Here is a 22690-nt window from a genome sequence, read left to right on the forward strand (position 1 = left end):
AAATTATTATTGACTATAATATTAATGATGATAGTTAAAATCGTGATAAATAATTATTATTATTATGGTTGGATAAAATCGATACAAAAAACTAGTTTTTTCACCAAAACAATAATTATTTGTCATAACTAAGAGTCATGGTAAAAATATTTGTCATGTCTTTTAATCATGACAATAGACATTTTCGCAAAAATCGCATCCAACAATCTTTGGATGGCCGTTTAACTGCACGATTGTGATCAATAACTATTTGTTACGACTATTTATTGTTAACCAATTGTCATGGTTAAATGTTATATTTCTCGTAATGCAATACAAAAAAGGCATATTTAGAGATGGCTAATAGCCATGGTTAAGATTAAAATAGTCGTAGCCAATAGTCATTGACCACGACCATACAATGGTTGTTGGTCGGGGTATTTGCAAAGGTGGCTAAAACATATGTCGTGGCTAAGAGCCATGATATATTTTTACCATAGCTTTTAGCCATGAAAAATAATTTTATTTAACTGGTAAAAATTATTTACTATGATTTTTAGTTTATAGATATTAAAATTGTAGCCAACAAACATTTTTTTCTAACGACGCAATGTCGTCGTCATATTATTATTATTATTATTTATTATTATTATTATTATTATTGAGGGTAAGTGTACGAGGGGCACATGTATGGTGCAAATTCATAGAATTTGGGTACGTGAGGAAACGTTAATAAAATAATAGGCCTTATCCTTGAGACTGAAAATTGTACCTCAAATAGGACCACCGCACTTAGATCTTTGGTCATAAAAATAACAACTAACGTTTATAAATATTATTGTTACGCTCTCTCTCTCTCTCTCTTCATTTCAACTTTTACTACCTATTTTCAGTGCATCACTTTCACATATGGTTTATTTATATAAATTAATTATATCTTTTAGAAAATCATATCTATGTTTATTAGAAATATTAATATTATTCATACAGATCATTCTTATTTTTTAAAAATTACATATACACTTTCTAAAAAATCAATAAATTATCTTTATTGTTTTTAAATACTATGAGTGATTTTTATAATTAAGCAATGGTTGGTGGTAGTTTATATAAATAAATTATTTCTATAAATATATTTAAAATTTAACTATTGAAAATTATATTACTAATGAGACGAGACTTAAATTGGTGGTTTTGGCTCTGGCCTCGACTACTGTCCATGTATGTCCGTAGGACTAAAGTTGCTTATAAAATGCTTATACATTACTCGTTGATACAGTTCTGCATTGGTCTTTACATGAAATCAAACTCACAATCATATGATTTAAAGTAATGTATTGATACCAAATAAGTCAAATATAAGTCTTGGCATGTTAAAAATGGACGTAAAATTACAGTTTTAGTTTCATGGGATAGAGGTTCAACTTTTATTTCTTTTTCTTATAAAAATTTTAAAATGATCCTAAAATTAAAAAAAAAAAGAAAAAACTCGACACATTTAGTATCACTTTTCATATATAAAAACAAAAGATGGGAAGGACATGTAATTGAATTTCGGCATATTAATCTTTCACAATAACATATAAAATACCAAAAATTTCAAATATAAGATTTTAACAATTGGAGTATATTTTGTTGGATTTATTAATACAATAGTATTGGATTCTTAATCCAATGTTGGGTTTATATATAAAATAATTATGTAGTATAGATTATCAAAATTTAGGTCCAATAAAATGATCAAATAAGATTTTAGTAATTAGGATCTTAATGTATTTGATAGGATGTGGGCCTTTAATGTGTAGACACTGATGATAATTTCAATTTCAGTGATGGACAGAATTTGAAATACATATTATTTTACATATATATATATATATATATATGCCATGGTCCCATATTACACGTGACTTCAATATATCTTCTGACATCTCAATATTCGAGAGTTTTTAGAAAGAAAAGAAACTAAAGGAAACTCTGTGAAACCGTGTTCATCTGAAAAGCTGTTGACAAGATTCTATGGAGTTCCCTACAGCTATGGATTCAGGTACACTTTCGTATGTACGATTATCGTATTTTTTAGTGATTCAACATGATCATTTTTAGAACCAATAGTGATTATTATTTCACTGCTTAGTATTTAGAGTTTCTAACATATTTATCCACATATATATATTAACAAAAAAGTATCGAAATAAAAATAATTAATATGAATTTAATAAGCTCCGCGTGAAATAAAATAAACAATAATAATTAAAAAAAGAGGCAATCATCCAACCATGGTGGTCCTCCCACAAAAATCCTATCTTTTCTAGGGATGAATTTATGTGGTGAAATATATATAATTATGGAGCAGTACGTATGTACCCAAAATACCCTGCAAAAGAATTAAATACTTAACATTAACATTTATAAGGGTAATATATATGGATACTGTCTGCCGTGAGACTTAATTATACAAATACTTTTTTATTTTTTATAAAATTATAAAAACACTCATCGAAAGGTGTAAATTAAACGAGGATATTTGTGTAAGATTTCATGATTAAATATGGATATATTTATAATTACAATTACAATATTCTTAATAGATGTATTTATAATTTTATAAAAACTAAAAAATATTTGCATAATTGGATCTATAATACTAATGTAACTGATTCTATTTATAATATACGATAGATTACAAAGAGCTCACATGGGGTTTGACAATTATTACGAATACTCCATTCATTGTTTGAAAAATTACGAGGACCCCCTAATATTTGATGAAACTATGTAATTCTTGGATGGATATTTGAAATTATCAATTTTGCCCTTGATATGCATTTTTATTTTTTCTTTTAAAAAACTAAAAAACTGTAAAAAAATTGGACCAAGTGGATGAAAAAATATTAAAAGAATATCCACTTAATCAGAAAAAAATTCAAAAAATAAATTTTTTATTTATAGACCACAAGAACAGTTCACTAAAAAAAATAAACGATTAGGCTAATTATTAGATAATTATTAAAATTAAAAAAATACTGATAATTTTATAAATAATAAAAAATATTTATAATTATATTATATTTAAAAAAAAAAAAAAAAACTCATTGTAATTTATGGCCATGTAAGAATAGGGTTAGTAATTATGTGCATTTCAGTGCAAAACGTAATACAAAAGAAGAAGTGATATTAATTGGGCGAATGGACATTGGTTGTTCAGCCCCACATGGGTTCCAGAGACTTGTCAGTTTCACTTCTCACTTATTGTTGTACTCGTCCTATAATTTTGTTACGTACAATGAGTTTTTTATGTTTTGGGAGATTAGGTTCTTACTTGTTATGTTAGGTTCAAATCTATACATATTTTTCTTTTATCTTTTATAAAATGGTAAATTACAACTGTCTCATAAAATTTGATATAATTATAAATATTTTTTCATTGTTTAAAAAATTACGAATACATTTGATGTTCGATTATTATGTTTTTTTAGATGGATATATAAAAAAATTAAATTTTTTTGAAAGGTAAATAAAATTATAATTTTTAGTCCACAAAGACATTTAAATCAGTTCACTACAAAAATTGATGGAAACCTGACGGTGGCTGACGGAGTGGGTTAAATTGATAGGCGGCCGTTACGATGGGGTATTCGTAATTATGCTAAACCTCACGAGAGGTCGTTGTAATTTGAGAGAGAATTCGTGTAGTGTATTTTACAGATGTTTATATTTTTTTGTCACCAGTCGTTGCGGCACGTCGTTTTTGTATGCATATTATAAATATTTTTGACACTTTAAAATATACTATAAATAGGAGAAAAATATAACTCAATACATTGCATTAAAAAAAAGAAATAAATATATAAATAAATAAATAAATTTATCAATTAATGTAAAATTTAAAAAGTTGAATAAGTTAATTATCTTATCAATTTAAGGGATTTTCACCTTAATAAAAAATTGGTGCAACGATGTCATTAATCGCTGAGAGTGGGGGGCATTTTCCTCTTATATTAGTATAGATTAGGGACAATTGCACTCCCCCTCTGAAATTTGAAATTACATGTAAATTTTTTATGGTTTGAAAAGTTACATCTATTACTTCTAAAGTTTTCTTTTGTCTAATGAATAAGTCCATCTGTTATTCAAAATCTACTTAATTTGTAAATATTAAGAAAAATAATTGAATGAAAATCGGGATTTACCCTCTATTGATACATTCTTAATTTATTACAAATTAAATACTTTTTTTTTCATCAAATTTATTGTTATTTTTTTGGGTTATGATGATTTATAATGTAGTAAACAATTTATTTTTTAATATTAGTTGAAAAAAGGCAATAAAAGACTTCTTGTTCTAAAAGCGCATTTAAGATTGAGTTTACAACATTTTGTTCACAACCACAGTTTTTTTTATTATTATTAAACGCGATAAATTATTATTAATTTTAATAAAATTATTACAATTATTTTCATCGAATATAAATATTTAATAAAGACAATTACAACAATTATTCCATGATCAACAATCTCATATAAATTAAATCTAAATAACACTTACTATTACAGTAGACAACTCCTACTATGCAGTAGAACAACATCCGACATACATTGTGGATTTCGAACCTATAACCTCTAAGGTTATGAAGTCTCAATTTCGTCAACTAAACTAAGCCTGATTGACTATGACAACCACATCTTATGTGTAAAAGAAATTTAATTTATGAATAAATTGCTAACAACTAAAGTTAAAAAAAAGAAAAATTATTCCTCTTTTTAAAGGATGATAAATAAAGATTTGTCTTTTGCCCATAATAGACATATTTATCACTAATCCACAGCATTCAATTTTCAGTAGTAATTTCTACACCTAATTGACAGTTGGAAAATCACTTTAATTCCCTCTGATTTTATGACATCAATTACAGTAATTTCCATGTCAGGCTCCACTATTTATTTCTCTCCTCAATTATTACTAGAATTTTACTTAGAGTAAAAAAAAAAAAAATACCAATTTCTTTCTCCTCAAATTTTACTGTTCAGATTGTATTTGGATCGATAGATTTAAAATTATGTATTTTAAATTATTATAATTGACTTTTTGTATTTGTTTTGACTACATTCAAATAAAAGGATTTGAATTTCAGGAAATAATTAGTCTGGATTGAGTAAAGATTTCAAATGAGGCCATATTAAATAAATTTAAAATCCGATACATTATTATAAAATAAAATTCAAAAATAAAAGTTCAGATATTTGATAGATTTATTACTATAAGATTGAAATTTTGTAGATTTAAATTTAAGGGTTCCAATTAGGTAATACCAGGTCAAAAGAATTTCAAATTCTTTGACTCAGAATATTTTTTTCCTTTAATAGAAACGATAACTATTAATAAATCAATATAATAAAAAATTATAAGATAAAATGCAATAAACTTACATAAAAGTGAGATAAATACTTAAATATTCGATGGGACACGAACAAATCAAAATTATTTGTAAAACCTCAAAATTAAAAATCAGGCTGAAAACACTGTTATTCTAAACTTAAATTAATTTCAAAATTTTCAGATACAGAGTCATTTGAAATTATTTGCTCAAATTAAAACCCGTCAATTCAAATGTAGTTTGTCTCAATTTAATTTACTAATAATTTCCTAAAAATGAAAAATTTTGTAAAATATGAATATATATATATATAATTATTATTTTCCTATTAAATATTAAAGCATAAAAAGTCAAACAGTAAAAGTAATTTGGGATTTTATTTTTCTGGATATAGACTAGAAAACGCATTCAGCAGGTAAGTCAGGAGAGAAAGTATCCGCACACAGTACCAAAAATAGTTATCCCCAAAGACTATTATTCTTCTGCACAGAAATCGTTACCCGAACGGCGTCGTATGCAAGAAAGCGCTCTTCCGCCAACACACGCCTCCAGTTGCACGTGCCACCTACTATATAGCAGCCACGTCACTGTGTGTGATGACGCCTCTATTCACTGCCCGCCTCTAGATCTGATAAGCACCCAACCCCCCCCCCCCCCCGCCCCTCTATTACTACTAAGAAGACAACATTTGACTGCATATTCACTTGTGTGTGAGTGAGTCGAGAAAAATACACGCAGTGAGGGTGTATCTGTGTGTCTTCACGAGTTCGTCTGAGTTATCTATTTTATCTCTTGCTCTCGTTTCACCACTAGAGGAAGGGGGAGTCTGAGAACAGATGGGAGAGGTCTATTCTCTCTCTCTCTCTGTATATCTGCGATTTCTCTTCAGTTTTTTGTGATTTCTTGGTGATTTATCTGTGTTTTTTGTGCAGGAAGAAAAGAAACCGGCGGAGGAAAAGAAACCGGAGGAAGCGAATAAGGCGGCGGCGGAGGGGGAGAAGAAGGAAGCTGCCGCCAAGGCTGAGAAGCCGGCCGAAGATGGGAAGAAAGAGGAGAAGAAATCTGAGGAGCCTAAGGGAGAGCAGCAGGAGTCACCGCCGCCGCCTCCTCCGCCGCAAGAAATCGTTCTCAGAGTTTTCATGCATTGTGAGGGCTGCGCTAGAAAAGTCCGGCGATGCCTCAAAGGCTTTCCAGGTAACAAAAATTAGATTCATACAACTCGTTTTTCTTCCTGGGGTTTTTGTATCTTATTTTGTCTTTATTTAATTAAACTATTTTTTTTATTCTAATTTTTTTGGAAAAGAAAAAAGATTCTTTCAACTGACGGCCCAGTTCTTGATATGTACCACTTTTGCATGTGAGCATATGGATTTTTCCTTTTTATTTAATTCTGGGTGATTTTCAGGAGTGGAGGATGTGATAACAGATTGCCGGGCGAGTAAAGTGGTGGTGAAAGGCGAGAAAGCAGATCCAGTGAAGGTATATGAGAGGGTTCAGAGAAAGAGCCACCGCCAAGTCGAACTCATCTCTCCAATCCCAAAACCTCCGCCTGAAGAGAAACCTGAAGAAAAGGAGGAGGTCAAACCTGAAGAGAAAAAAGAGGAGGTTTGTTATTTCTTTTGTCCAGTATTGTTTGATGTATATAAACGTCCCAAGTTGGCCGAATAAGCCCGAGGGCTCCTCCCCCTAGCGATTGGCATTTTTAGGATGGAGTCTTGAGGCTTTTACGGCCTTGTAAGCCGGCCAATACACTGGTTGATTCGCAAGCCTGACCACTGTGGCTGTGTTTTTGGTGTTGTATGAGGGTTTTGATTTTTCGTTTGAATGGGGTTTCGCTCCGGAGATGTGGAGGGATTGAATTAAACGTGATGGAATTTGTGTTTTCTTGTTCTTGTTGCAGCCTCCTGTGATTACTGTGGTGTTGGGAGTGTACATGCATTGTGAAGCTTGTGCTCAAGAAATCAAAAGGCGCATTCAGAGAATGAAAGGTATGATTTTTTATCCTCCTTTCTTTTCTGCGCCTTTTTTGTTTACTTGAAATGAAATGAAGCTGGCGAGTTTTATGGTCTTTTGTTTTGATATAATTGCTATGCTCTTTATGCCATTATTTTCCCTTTTCAGCTGTATCTGCAAAGACGATTGTTTTCCATCTCTTTTGCATCTCTAAAAGCGCTTTTTATAATTCTGTGTTCTCAGCCTGTGACAATCTGTACATTCTTCATGCTTTGAATATAATATTGCAAAATCCTCAAGATTCTGTTTGAATACTCTTTTCAAAAACATGGTCAAATCGCATTTAACGCACTAACACTTGTTTCGATGATAGGGGTTGAGAGTGCGGAGCCGGACCTCAAGAGCTCACAGGTGAATGTCAAAGGCGTGTTCGAGCCTGAGAAACTCGCCGAGTACGTGTACAAGAGAACCGGCAAACACGCGGCGATTATCAAAGTCGAGCCCGAGAAGAAAGAGGAGAAAGGGAAAGAGGAAGAGAAGAAAGCCGACGAAGGCGATAAGGTAGCAGCCAAGAAAGGGGAAGAAGAACCCGCCAAAGAAAACAAGGAAGCCGGCGGTGACGCCGGTGGCGGAAGCGGCGGAGAGCCACCGGCTAAAGCGGAGGCAGAGGCGGAGGACCCGAAGCTGGAGGTGAGAAAGAACGAGTTCTACTATTACTACCCACAGAATTACCAGTTGTACCCTCAGAGGTTCATCCAAGAGATGAATGCTTATCCTCCACAGATCTTCAGCGATGAGAACCCCAACGCATGTAGTGTAATGTAAATTTGGAGGAAGGTGAGGGGCACAATGGGTAAATCAAGGTGTCCCAGAGAGCCCTTCTGGTCTTGGTGTGTGATTTACATGTGGGATTGTCTGTGGTGGGTAGTATAAATCTACAGAAGAGTTGTAGAATTTTGTACTGATTTTAGTTTTTTTTTTTAATCTTATATAATAATCTTTGTCATATACTATGGATAATAATAGTATGATATATACTAAGGTATGGTATATATAATATTTTAGTTTTGTGGTCTACAGCTTTGCTCTTTGCCTGGTCCAGTGTGTGTCGGATTGCATTTTTTATTGTAAATTTTATTATTAATTGTATAGTAAAATATTGCATTAAATACTTATATAATTCATACGTATGATTCTCTTTCAAATAAATAAACTGGGAATTTCTTACATGTGTTTATATGGTGGGGAATATTTTTACAGGATTTTTAGACAAAGAAAACAGAATTTGGAAAGAAAATTTTTGAGATTTTTGGGTATATGGTAAATTTTATTAATAAAAACAATTACAAAAGGGAGCTCTAAAAGCTCAACAATTTTTTTATGTCTCATTAGGATTTCGTATAACTTTTAGTATACTAACAAATAATAATTTTTTCCTTTTTTTTTTTTTTTAATAATCATGAAACTACATAAGTATCTAGTGTTATTACAACGTGGGTCTGCTAGAATCTGAGTTACGTAGACTTATACTAAATAAACTGGAATTTAGAAAAGAGTGGTTACGTGGAGAAATGTAGGAATATTATAATACATGAAGTGGGAAATTTTCTGTTCCACAGTCGCATCAATTCCTTTGATTCTTACGAATATTTTACTTGCAAGTATAACTACAAAGGGGAACAAGTAGGTACCAGATGTTAATTACAACTTGGCTTCATCGGTGAGATCTCATATCACAATTAAAATATTGGGAATTTGAATTTCATTAAGAATTAATTTCTGAATTATAACTATTTTTATATTTTGATCATTATTCTTTTTTTTTTGGGTTAATTTATTGTCCCAATTTTATGAAATTTTGCACTTTGTCATTTATGTAGAAAAACATCGCATATAGTGCATATGTGATATTTAACGGTTATGTGATTTGACATTTTTTATATATACACAACATGTGATATTTCTTCGATAGAAAAATAAACAAAAAAAAAAAGGTCATATATGGCAAAATGCAAATTTTGCAAAGTTGAGATGGTAAGTTGATATTAAATAAAATTTTGATGGCAGAGTGTAAAAATGGGTATAGTTCGAATATCAAAATGTAATTTACTCTTTTATAAATATGAATGTATTTTTATTATTATAGTGGTTTTTTATATTTTTTTTATCTTGTTTAAATATATTTATTGATTTAAATTATCAATATATTTAGTATTTGAATTTGAAGATGGAGTGATATAATGAATGACATGAAGATAAAAAGAAAAAGTAGAGACCGTACTCGGAGAGGTTTAGCAGTGTAAAATTATTCTATTAATAATTCATGGTCTATACTGCATTAATTTTATTGAATTGAGTTATTGTTAATAAAGATAATATTAGTAATAAAATTTTAAATGATAATCATAAAATTATTACTAAAAATATATATTAAAAGATAAATAATTTTTGTTTTATTAATTTAATGATACAAATTATACATAAAATTATCATTACAAACAATTAGTGATATATTTATAATGACAATTAAGTAACCATATAAATACAATGACCATTGTACTTATTTTCACTACATTGTCATTATATATATATATATATATATGTCTCAATAGTTGTTTATAGTGATAAATGTACACATTTTTTGTCATTAATTATTCATATTGTCAATTTTGTGTACAACTTTTATCACTCTTGAAACTATTAAAGTTATTATAATAATAATAATATAAAAATTATTTTTCACTTAATATATATATAACTAGTAATGATCTTAATAACGTTACTAATTAATTTAAGGGAAAAATGCAAGCAACCCCTTGTGATATTGCAAATCAGTAAATTATCCCCTTATGAAAAAAAAAATAATGATTTACCTCTCTGTATTTTTAAAATACAACAATTTATCTTTCTACGATTTCTAAAATGAAGCAATTTACCTCCCTGTATAAGGAGGTAAATTGCTTCATTTTAAAAAATAAAGGGGGGTTAAAATTGCTATATTTTTCATGAAAAAGGGTAATGTGCTCATTTTCAGTATCACATGAGGATAAATTGCTATTCACCCCTTAATTTTATATATATATATATATATATATATATTATTGTCTGAGTTTTAGTGAATGTAGTATGAGACGTACCAATTAAGAGTTCAGTGACAAATAATACATATATTTAATTTAAATGTATTATGGTTTATTCAATATCATTGGATTAGTAGTGGTTAGTTGAATGAATGGAGTGAGTGCGTTGTAGAGTTTAGAGTCATAAGCAAAACATTTTATTGGTAGAAGCATTGTTCATTGCCTCTCAAAATTCGTTGACTTGAATAGCATTATGATGTGAATTTAGACTCCTCATTAGCATTATGATTATACATATGTGGACTTGTTAATTGTTTTTGCAACAAAGCATGTGCTCTCAAACGTCTACCCCACCATCCCCAATTGCTGGCTAGGGAATCATATGATCTTCTATGTTGGAATTGTGAAGGGTTGGGGGACCTGAACAGTTCACTGTTCGGGTGAACTGTTTAGAGCCCATCGAACGATCAGTACCTAAGATCCACAAACACCCTCTTGATTCGACATAGAGGCCTCGGAAGCCAGTGCACTCCAGTTGTGGATACTGAGTTGTTGTCCCAATAAGCAAATCCCCCTAGACTGAAAAAGAGAGCTATTCCTTATTTCAGCATTAAAGAATGTCGTCTGTGGGAAGTATCTATGTCAAAGATTCTGGTGCAACAAACTCTTTGGTTGTGTTGCTAGTTGCTACCCTCCAAGCTTACTTGAAAACCCAATCCCGCCAGCTCCTTTCTGTAGGGACACTAGTTAATGTACATCTTAGGTTTTTGTCCCGACACACGGGGAGCATTCTTAAATTATTCCGGCTAATTACGACGAAATTGCATCGAGAAAAATAAGATATAAAAAATCAAACATTGTTTGAGTCGTATAATAAAGCTTTTCTCAAGAAATACAAAAACATTATTATTTTAAGTAAAATTGATTATAATTACATCGTGATATCAATCACTAACAACTATAACCATCAGTATCAAATATCTATAACTAATAAACAACCTCTATTAAGGTACTTAGACAGATCACCACTATTAAAGTAAAGCAACAACTCACACGTTGTTGGGATTCCAACTCAAAATCTATCTACAAATAAATAGATTTAAGATGTCCTACTCTACATCATCCCAACTATATACACAACCAAACACAATCTTGAAAAGAACATAAAAATATGAATAAATGATACAAAAAAACAAAAAAAATCAATCACTTGAGCATACATAAACTCAAAATAAACATATATTCATCAATTATTTAGCAGAAGAAAAGACTCTAAAACCCATCGAAAGGAATGAGATCAGGTCATCTGATTATCATGTTGCTTGATTTGCCACACCGATCTTGCTCGGACGATCTCCGCCTGATCTGCTTCCATGCGCAGCAAATGTGTGCATTCTAAATCCTCTGCGCCACTTTTCTCAGTAAATTGCTTGTCTTCTTCTTCACCTGTTTTGGCTTTCATGCTGGTTAAGGATTCCAGCACGTTCGACTGACGGCATTCACGTCTGTACTCTAATGTTAACCTTGTCATGTTGTAGTCTTCCAGGACATTTATAGGCACACTCTGCACACAAATACATCCACAACTTCATTTCTCATTAAAGTGGATAGGTATATAAAGATTTAATTGCATTTTGCCATTTTACAAGTGTAAGTTATTAGGGTTGTAAAATAGGCTTTCACCCTTTTTATTTCGTGTTTCTAGGACAAAATTGATCGGAATTTTCAAAGTTGGCCGAGAAGTAACATCAGCATTCTGGCCTATTTCGATGAAAGCAATATAAAGTTACCGATTAATCATTTTTTCTTCATAATTCCCTAAACTATAAATCACTAGGATTTAAAAGTTATGGCGAATGAGTATTATTCACCACGGTCAAATAAAATCGATGTGAAAATTTAAAAGTTTTGACCACGACCAATCGATGTTTGCTACGGCATTACATATGGTTAAAACATTTGCAATTAGCTTTCAACTGTAGTTAATGTTTTGATATTCTTGCAGAACAACATCTAATAGTTATTGTGCAATTATAATTAATTAGTATTGTCACGATTTTTTACGATAATTAATTATAAAGATAAGTGATATTTCTCCAGGTGAGTTGAAAATTTTCATAATTGAGAAATAAATAAATTAATTAATAGTACTGAAATAATGTACCTCCAAAAGCCATCCAATGTATTTGACATTATTTACATGTTGATTGGCATCCATATCGCTCCACCGCGGCTGCAATAATTATATGAACATTTCAGATTTTTTTCATTATTAATTAGATATCAAGAAATATTATACTATGGAAAAAATAAAATAAATACTTAGATGAACTTACAGCCAATCCAGTTCGGATAATCTCAGCAGTTTCATCAGTGAGCTTTTCGATCTTCTCACTATCAGTGTTTTCTGTTGCAATTGCGGCTCTGTTGAGGTAAAATGGCTGCACTTCGTTTTTCACTTCCTCTGGGATTTTACTTAGCCTTCTTGTTTCTCTATTCATAATCACCCATGTACTGCACAGTAAAAAATTTTAGAGTAAATTATATCAACACGGCTTAAGGTTAAATCTCAATATATATATATATATATATATATTATATTTTTTATAAAATTATAAGTATATTTTTTTATAATTATATTTGTAATTACAATTATACTCTCTATTTAGAGATAAAATTTTACAAGTACATCCTAAGCTAAGTTACATTGGCATCCCTTCAAAGGTTGTAACTTTTCAAAGAGGTTGGGGCAGTAATTGTGTAATTAGACCCAACTTAAAGGTTATTAGTGTAATTTATTCTTAAATTACATCAAGACCCTTCAAGTTGGGTCTAATTACACAAATACTCTATATTTTTTAGCAAAATTATAAGTACACCCATTGAGACATTTTATGCGGGGACAATTTTTTTCAAATTCATCCCCTGATATAAATTACATTAGCACCCCTTCAAATGGTGTACTTAAAATTTTGCAAAGGCCGGTAGCGGGTGTGATTGTGTAATTAGACCCAATCCCTGGGGTCGTCAATGCAATTTAATTAGACCCTATACTTTTTAAAAATTACAAGTACACTCATAGAGATTTTAGTTATAGTTACAAGTACACCCCTATCGAAGAGCAAAATATTATACAAACGCTCTTGAGGTACATTTTACAAATAGCAGAATAGTAGTATTCGTGTATTTGAATCTAAATTGCTACTTAATTTTTTCTTAATAAAAGGAACTGAACCTGGTCGCTCTTGTTATGATTTTCTGAGTGTTGTAGTCTCGAATGATCCAGTCCCGACGCATTCCGTTTTTACCGGCTGCATCCACCCAAGTGTCTATCTCCACAACATCTCCCCTGCAAACAAAATTTCTCTGCATTATATATAACTTGAAGCTTTACTATGCATAAGCAAAAGAATTTAATAATATGATAACTTTAATTTAAATTTTGTCAAATTGTTTATACTTAAATGCTATGAGTTTGGACCTAATTTAGTACATAGAGTTTGTCAATATATGTGATTGGTTATTCTTTCTAAATTACACTTACCATATAATTGATTCAGTTTTGTCAAATTGATTTGGGCTACGGTTTTAAATAGAAAAAAAAATACAAACAACCCCTTGTGATATCGCAAATGAGTATATTACCCCCTTATGGAAAAAACAAATAGAGATTTACCTCCCTATATTTTTTAAAATACAATAATTTACCTCCCTATGTTTTTTAAAATGAAACAATTTATCTCCCTGTATAGAAGGGGTAAATTGCTATATCTTTTTCATAGGGGGGTCATGTGCTTATTTTTAATATCACATAGGGGTAAATTGTTTTAATAGTCTCAACAACTTCAATCCAATTTAGCCTTATTTAACTCCCCCACCCAAACACTAAAAAAAAAAACGGAAAAGTCTTTAGCGTTATTTTTATGATGAGTTTAATACAATTTACCACCTATCATAGAAAATGATCAAATTATCCCTTATAGAAGAAAAACATTAATTTATTTTTTTTATTTTTTATATATTTTGAAAAATAGAGTAATTTATCTCCCTGTTTAAGAATGTAAAACTGTGAGGAAAATTGAAGCATGAGGAAAGAGAAAAATACCAAGAGCTGTATTTCTCGACTTGGACGTGTATCCTAGTGACAACCCAAATAAGTTTTCTGATGCTCATCTCACGGGTTGCTCCGAACCCGTTTCCAGCCACCCCTGCACTCGCCACATGGTTCAAAGCTGTCTCCTGCACCATCTTTATTTATTCATGTCCAAATCTTGAAATCAAGATTCAACTAATTAATGCTACAAAAACAGTCAACTTTTCTTACATTATAAATAATTATAATTTAAAAATTATAATAAATTAATACTGTGTATCACAGTCAATCAAAATTATTATGAAAATTTAAGTTTTTGTTACAGTTAATCAATAATTCTCATCGCTTTTTAGCCAGTAAAACTTATAATTAGTGCTGTAATTTTAGTTCGAATTTTTTTTGAGAATTTTGTCCTGAAATTTTAAAGATTTCACACAATAAAGACAAAAGTGTCCAAAATTTGTCGAAATTGGCTAGAACATTTCTTTCAATTCTGTCTTCAATGTGAGAATATTTTCAAATTACAAAAAAGAATTTCTACAAGACTAAAATTGTAATTTTCCCTTTTCAGCTATAGCCAGAGTATTTACCATTATTTTTAGCTACCACTATTATTTTTGGCTCATATAAAGCGCTAATTGCCGTTGTGCAGTTATAATTAATTAATATTTAACATATTTTTTTATTTTTGAACATAATAATTTATCATTATAAGAATTCATATTTCTTGTAACGCACGCAGACACACTAATAAGTGTTTGAAAAACGAAGCAACCAAGAAAAACAAAAGAAAACCAACCTGGAGGAGATTCATGAGGGTTTCCATTGTGGCAGTTTTATCAGGTCCAATCTCGTAAGACCTAATAACAAAGGACTGCCTGTACACAAACCGATCCTCCACAAACCTACCCAGCAAATACTCATGATTCGGCTCCACACTGCCATAAACACTCTCCCCATCCTTTAACAAATCAGCACTCCTTTGATCCAAAAACGGGATCCGGCCGTCGACGTGAACCCCGTTCACTTTCTTCCCATTAACCGTGTCGACATTAGTCTTGGAGCTCGCCTTCATCTTCACGCCCGCCCGCCTCCTCGTGCCACCGACACGCACGAACGTAGCCACAAAATCGTCGTTTCTTTCTGCATGACACAAGTCTTTGGGGAAATGGAGGGCAGCATTTTGCATGAGGGCCATGATCGATCACCGATTCTTGCTGCCGAACTTTGATGGACTAGTGTGCAAAAAAAATGTGTAATAAACATTCAAAGATAGCTTAGTAGGTGATCTACTTGTTGGAAAGATTAGGCACGTCGAGAAGTTGTGTGTCGAAATGGAAGTAATGGGAAAGCTAATGTTATTGTCCAAACGTGTGGAAAGGAGGGAAAAGGGGTATTTGCAGTTGAACCACTTTTTTGTTGGTGTGGGGAAGAAACTGGGAGACCTCTGCATTCACTGGCTTACACGGAAAAGTAGAGAGACTTGTGCGGTTTAGTAAATTGAATTATTGGGGAAGTGTATGAAAATTATAATTGTGTGTATATGTAAATACGAGTGTCTATTTATCCGCTTCTATTTTATGTTTATGATGATATCTATATCTGTCACTGTATTAAGGCCAAAATTGGAATTTGTTTATTCTGTAAGTACGAAAAAATGATAATTTTAGTTTTACACGAATTTATTTTGAGTATTTTGTTCGAATTCTGCATATTGAGGATCAAAATGATCGAGATTAGCAAATTAATATCTGCACCTAATTACGTTGGAAAGTGCATGTCACATGTACTTTTCAGATCAATTTAGCAAATTTTGGTATTTTTTTGTTCTTCAATGTGCGAATTTTTAAAATTACAGAATAAAATTGTCAAAGTAGATTCGTATATGGCTAAAATTATCGCCGTATAGTTATATGATTAAATTTGTAATTTTTTCATTTATTAATTAAATGTGGGGATACTAGAATAATTGTCTCAATGTGTTTTAATTTGTGTATTGATCCAATTATTTCATTTGAAATATATAGGATTGGAAATAGTTTAACTAGTAATTAAATCTAGGTCCTTTATATTAATTATTAGGTGTTTGGACCTCACATTTTTCCAGATTATTCATTGTATGTTAGACAGTTAGAGTATTTTCATGTCGAGTTTTATACTTTTATGAGATAACCTAAAAAATTGAGTAAAAATTATTTTTGTACTCGAGTTTTAGTGTTGTTGATAAATTCATATATGAGTTTTTGTAAATAATATAATTGATACTCGAGTTTTTTCATAATATTGAATTGATACATGAGTTTTTATAAGTACCCCAATTGGTACCTAAGTTTTTACATAAAAATCAAATAGATTCACATCTCTATTTAGGACATTTTATAATGACAAATATTACATGTTTAATCTAACTTATTTTTTTATATATATCTATTTATTTATAGCACAACATAGTCCTATGATTAAATAAAATATACTATTATAATAATTTAAATGATAATAACCCATGAATTAGTTTAGTATATAATAATATTTATTCAATAATTAAAATTAATATTTAGTAGATTGGGTAGGAAGTGATGTTTTTAAAAATAAAAGTTAAAGACACTTTAAGCAAAAAGTAATTTTTTGGATTTAATTTCTAAAATATTATAATTTAAGAAAATAAATATTTTAAGAAAAAGAAAATATAAAAAAAATAATTTTACCAGTTTTTTCCTTAAGTTCTAATTTTTATACATTAAACATAAAATCTCATCTCCTATATCTATTCTTCTATTTTTTTAATAACTATCTACCTTATCAAGATGACTTTATTTTTGTTTATTATTTTAAATTATGAATTTTTACACTTCTCAATCTAATTATTTAATATTTTGTATTTTTTTATAATAATAAAATTATATTATTCTACTATTTTTCCTACATAGTGTAACTTTAAAGTAATCAAAATTAACATATATTTTATATTTTTTTAGTTTCAAAATTGTAGCTTTTTATTTATAAAATTAGTGGCTCTCATGAAGTGTATTTTAAATTTTTTGTATGAGTAAAGAACAAAATATTTATATATTACTATTTACTAATATTTTTATTATTATAATAAAATGATGTTATTTATATAGTCATACAATGTACCATGATAAATAAATAAATACTTAGGACTGATTTTGATTCAAATAAAAGAAAAAAAAATTGAAGCTATATTACAAAATATTTTAAAATAGACATAGGTATTTATTCAATAATTATGGAGAAACTCAAGTATAAATTCAAGTGCAAAAACTCATGTATCAATTTGATATTTATTAATAAACTCGCGTATTCGTTACATCGTTTAGAAAACCTCATGTATCAATTTGATGATAACACTGAAACTCGGGTACCAAAATAATTTTTACTCCTAAAAATTTAGCTTGTTTGGAGGCCTGTTAACATAGGCTAGTATTCTTTTTTGGAAAATTCTTATCTAAATTAGGATTGATCAAATCAAATCAATCGCATAGTAACTAGTGTATAGCACTTGTCATGTGATTATTTATTTTTCTTGAATTGTACACCAATCACATAATAAGTATATTATACTTTTTATATTATTAGGTTCGGTCTGACAAGATCCTAAACTTCTTTCAGATATCTACATATGTTTGTAGCAGTTCATTAAAGAACAAAATTAAGGTAAATATATTTTTAGTCCCATAAAGTAAGGGTAGAATGTTTTTGGTACCACAACTATGGCAGGTGATGATTTTAGTCGCATAAAACTCTAAATTACTCCTTTTTAGTCTCAAATAACACCTTTTAGCCTCAAACCACAAAGCACATGATTTTTTGGAACTAAAAATATGTGATTATGAATTTTATGGGACTGAAAGCGACACCAACCATAATTATGATACAAAAAAAATTATCTTTATTTTATAGGATTAAAAAAGCATTTTGGCCGAATAAAATTACTTATTTTGTCTAACATCGAGTTGTTTGAGAATCGAAGACAAGATCTTTAATTATTATTTTCTTAAATTCTATTAGTTATGCTCCATCAATGTTTTATGTGTGAAGCTGAATTAAAAGGTAATTTAATTTGAATAGAGAATTCGAATTGTCCGTATATCCAATTTGCATATTACATGCTATGCATATAAAATTTAGGGTAAATTACATCTAATCCTTTTGAAATGACATAATTATGAATACTTTTTTGTTGTTTTAAAAATTATAAATATCCCTTGATTCTTGATGAAATTATGTAAGTTTTGAATGGAGGTATGAAATTGTCAACTAACTCTTACTATATTTTTTTATTTTATTTAAAAATAAATAAAATATTATAAAAATTGGATGGGGTGGATGAAAAGATTCAAAATAATTATTCACTTAGTCAATAAAAAAATTAAAAAAATTAAAAAAATAAATAAAATTATAATTCTTGATCCATTAGGACATTATGGTCAGTTTACCACAAAAACCGAATGAAACCTAACAGAGACTGCATTGATTGTTAGACGGCCGTTAAAATTATGGGGGTATTATTAATTTATCAAACAACGAGGGAGTATTCATAATTATGCCAAACTTCAAGAAGACCGTTGTAATTTACCCTAAAATTTAAATAACTTGTATTATATTAAAAGAATATAGTACATAAATAATATATATATAATACAAAATATTAATTTTTGAAATAAAAAAGGTCATACTGATAACTGAATATTGGTAGGATTGCTTTGTGCTCTGACCAAGAATTTCTTTCTTTTTTTCTCGTTGCAATTTTTCCTCCTACATTCTTTCTTTTCTCTAACTTTTCTTTTTAATCTTTCTCCAATATTTCGATCTACGTACACCGTTATATTGTTATTTATCTATACTAATAAAAAAAAAAAACTCAATTTTCACACACAAATAACGATTATTTATATCACAACACTACTTTTTTAAATTATCAAAAACGTCCTTTTGTATTTTCAACCACACCTATTCAAATTCTTCTCATCGGTATGATTTATACTAAAATGAAAATTTCACCCATACTATTTTTTTTTGTCGATAATATCCCTAAATTAGTTTTATTTAATTTATTTATTTTTTAAATATAATGTGTTGGTTTATATATCTTATTCTTATTTATAATATATTTTAAAGCGTAAATAATTATTTATTATATGCACGTAAGAACCATGTGCCGTACTGCTAGTACTATTATCAAAGAGGATTTTTAGGCTCAAAGTGGTAGTTTGGATACTACTGCACCAAATTGTTATAATGCCAAAAAATGCTTATTATCATTATATATTACTAGTCATTGTGGCAAGTTGTCCCTGCGTGTATATAATAAATAATATTTTATATTTTAAAGTATACTATGAATAAGAAAAGATATATACACCAACACATCACATTTTCATAAAAAGAATAAAAGAAAGAAAGCAACAAAGGAAAAAGAAACTTCAAGGCATTATCTGCACAACAATAAAACTGATTACGCGGTGTCATAATCGACCTTTGTCAGATAAAAAGACCTTCTCTTATATATTAGTATAGATGCTTATTTGTACTTATTTTTATTAAAAATATATTATATTGACACTGCAGTTTAATATAAAACATAATTTCTTATTATCTAATCTAAACACATTCTCATTTCATACGAAAACCTAAGGAAAATTAAAAGTACATATTTGCCACTAAAAAATAAAAATGAAATGAAAGACTAACAAACATATTTCCCAATTAATGATATTGAATTAACTACTCAAATCACATCCCTATAAAAAATTAATTTCATGGAATTACCTACACTGACAAATTAAATTTATTCACTTTTATTTAATTTATTCTTAATTAAAATAAAAATAGCATATGAGTATTTATTTGCATGCAAATATAATTATCGCTATTGATATACAAAATGAACTTATGAGCTTCAATAAAATAGAAAATATTAGTAAACTTAAGTAAAGAAAAAGAATGTGAAAACCTTCAGAAATCTATTCAACACACAAATGGGGATGTAGCTCAGATGGTAGAGCGCTCGCTTAGCATGCGAGAGGTACGGGGATCGATACCCCGCATCTCCAATTGTGCTCAACCGATTAGTAATTAACCTTTTATTCCGCCGAAAATGCACTACAGTATTCGAGAATGCTGCGACAATTTTCTCATTATTTACCCTCTCATTTCAATTGTTGTCAACCATTTTATTTTTCCCATAAATTATAAGGGCTTTTGAAATTTATTATAATTATAAATATTTTTTTATTTTTTAAAAATTAAAGATATATTATCATTTTCTGAAAAGTTACAAATATACTAACAAATGCCCCTTTTTATGATTTTGAGAGGGTGTTGATAATTTTTTCAAAAATAAATAAATATTATAATTATAGCAAAATTCAAAAAATGGGCTCTTTTGAAATTTATATAATTATAAATATCTTCTTATTTTTTGAAAAATTACAAATATATTTTCGTTTTTTAAAAAGTTACAAATACTATCATGAAAGTACAAATACCCCTTGTGATTTTGAGAAGGTGTTGATAATTTTTTCAAAAATAAATAAATATTTATAATTATAGCAAAACTCAAAAAATCCATTGTAATTTATTATTTATTTCTTATCTGCAAAGGTCTTTTTCATTTAATTTCGTTCTCCAATTTTCCCTCAACAATGTTATGTGATGTAATAAATCCGAGGAAATACATTGCAATAATTGAAAAACTAACATTATGTAAGTAACATTATATGTGAAAAGATTATCATCATGAGGAGTTGGATTTGGTGTTAGCTCTTGAGGTGGCATATTTGGCACACAGTCAAATTGGCGTCATTATAGATTATGGTTAACATATTCCTTCAAGTGTCCCCGCTAGATCAATTTTTCTATCTCGTTTTGGAGGTGATAACATTCTTCTGTTGTATGCCCCCTGTCACAATGGAAACAACAATATATGTGGGACTCTAGCCTCTTGGGATTGTCTTTCATTGTTGCTCCGCCACAACTAATATTTTACTTTTGGATGCATTCAGGGGGGTGTAATAAGTGAACCGTGTCAGCGCTAAGTGTTTGCACTCTTCCTTCTGCTTTAGCTCTTTTTCCTCCTCTCCGCCTGCCTCTTGCCGCCAAGAGAAGTGTTTGAAACATTGGACTCCTCGATCCTAATATAGTTTTGTAACTGCATGAGTAGCACTTCTAGAGTGATAGGGGGTTTGCCGGCTATAGATTCCTTGAATCTTCCCGGTAGTAAGTTTTGAGGTGGAATATTTGGCATGCAGTCAAATTGGCGTCCTTATAGATTATGGTTGACATATTCCTTCAAGTGTCCCCGCTAGATCAGTTTTTCTATCTCGTTTTGGAGGTGATAACATTCTTCTGTTGTATGACCCCTGTCACAATGGAAACAACAATATATGTGGGACTCTAGCCTCTTGGGATTGTCTTTCATTGTTGCTCCACCACAACTAATATTTTACTTCTGGATGCATTCAGGGGGGGTGGAATAAGTGAACCGTGTCAGCGCTAAGTGTTTGCACTCTTCTTTCTGCTTTAGCTCTTTTTCATCCTCTCCGCCTGCCTCTTGCCACCAAGAGAAGTGTCTAAAATATTGGACTCCTCGATCCTAATATAGTTTTGTAACTGCATGAGTAGCTCTTCTAGAGTGATAGGGGGTATGCCGGCTATAGACTCCTTGAATCTTCCTGGTAGTAAGTTTTGAGGTGGCATATTTGGCACGCAGTCAAATTGGCGTCCTTATAGATTATGGTTGACATATTCCTTCAAGTGTCCCCGCTAGATCAGTTTTTCTATTTCGTTTTGGAGGTGATAACATTCTTCTGTTGTATGCCCCCTGTCACAATGGAAACAACAATATATGTGGGACTCTAGCCTCTTGGGATTGTCCTTCATTTAAGATGATCGATTGTTAGGGGTGTGGGTGAGACGATTATATCACTACATATTTCAAATTTATCATCCATTAATTTATAACACTTTAATCTTATCTTACAAAATAAATGAGGCCTAACTTAATAAAATAGTCATTATGAGAACAAAGTAAATTACATTGACTTTCCAATGATCCGATATCGTCTCACAGCTTTAATTTAATTTAAAGCATCTAGGGCAGGCCCTTGAGTCTAACGGCCTAGATGTCAAATGATCTAAGGTGTGAGGGCCAGTACGAGAGACGTTCATGGTTGGAATTAAGCCAG

General features: G+C 30.1%; 2 protein-coding genes and 1 non-coding gene across 3 annotated transcripts; 2 read left to right on the forward strand and 1 right to left on the reverse strand.

The window, feature by feature from the left end:
- The first annotated feature begins 6059 nt into the window (after window positions 1-6059).
- LOC105158148 (heavy metal-associated isoprenylated plant protein 7) lies at window positions 6060-8318 on the forward strand. Its single transcript, XM_011074790.3, has 5 exons — window positions 6060-6202; window positions 6290-6551; window positions 6763-6962; window positions 7258-7345; window positions 7684-8318. The coding sequence occupies exons 1-5, from the start codon at window positions 6194-6196 to the stop codon at window positions 8133-8135; spliced, it is 1011 nt and encodes a 336-aa protein (XP_011073092.2). The 5' UTR covers window positions 6060-6193; the 3' UTR covers window positions 8136-8318.
- Window positions 8319-11283: 2965 nt separating this feature from the next.
- Window positions 11284-15885, reverse strand: LOC105158149 (palmitoyl-acyl carrier protein thioesterase, chloroplastic). The gene is made up of 6 exons (XM_011074791.3): window positions 15283-15885; window positions 14496-14629; window positions 13626-13739; window positions 12727-12904; window positions 12555-12623; window positions 11284-11954 (listed from the first exon to the last, which is right to left on the reverse strand). The coding sequence occupies exons 1-6, from the start codon at window positions 15679-15681 to the stop codon at window positions 11688-11690; spliced, it is 1161 nt and encodes a 386-aa protein (XP_011073093.1). The 5' UTR covers window positions 15682-15885; the 3' UTR covers window positions 11284-11687.
- Window positions 15886-20484: 4599 nt separating this feature from the next.
- On the forward strand, window positions 20485-20557 carry TRNAA-AGC (transfer RNA alanine (anticodon AGC)). Its single transcript has one exon. It is a non-coding gene; the product is annotated as a tRNA-Ala (tRNA).
- Window positions 20558-22690: the final 2133 nt, after the last annotated feature.

This window comes from Sesamum indicum, linkage group LG3 (genome assembly GCF_026168435.1).
Source record: "Sesamum indicum cultivar Baizhima isolate 11 linkage group LG3, ASM2616843v1, whole genome shotgun sequence".
NCBI classification, from domain to species: domain Eukaryota; kingdom Viridiplantae; phylum Streptophyta; class Magnoliopsida; order Lamiales; family Pedaliaceae; genus Sesamum; species Sesamum indicum.

Coding starts and splice junctions, on each gene's coding strand:
- LOC105158148 (XM_011074790.3), top strand. Junction 6,963..7,257: donor CTGAAGAGAAAAAAGAGGAG/GTTTGTTATTTC, acceptor TTCTTGTTGCAG/CCTCCTGTGATTACTGTGGT. Junction 7,346..7,683: donor GCGCATTCAGAGAATGAAAG/GTATGATTTTTT, acceptor TTTCGATGATAG/GGGTTGAGAGTGCGGAGCCG.
- LOC105158149 (XM_011074791.3), bottom strand. CDS start 15,681: ATGGCCCTCATGCAAAATGCTGCCCTCCATTTCCCCAAAGACTTGTGT. Junction 12,905..13,625: donor ATCATAACAAGAGCGACCAG/GTTCAGTTCCTT, acceptor TTTACTGTGCAG/TACATGGGTGATTATGAATA. Junction 12,624..12,726: donor TTATCCGAACTGGATTGGCT/GTAAGTTCATCT, acceptor TAATTATTGCAG/CCGCGGTGGAGCGATATGGA.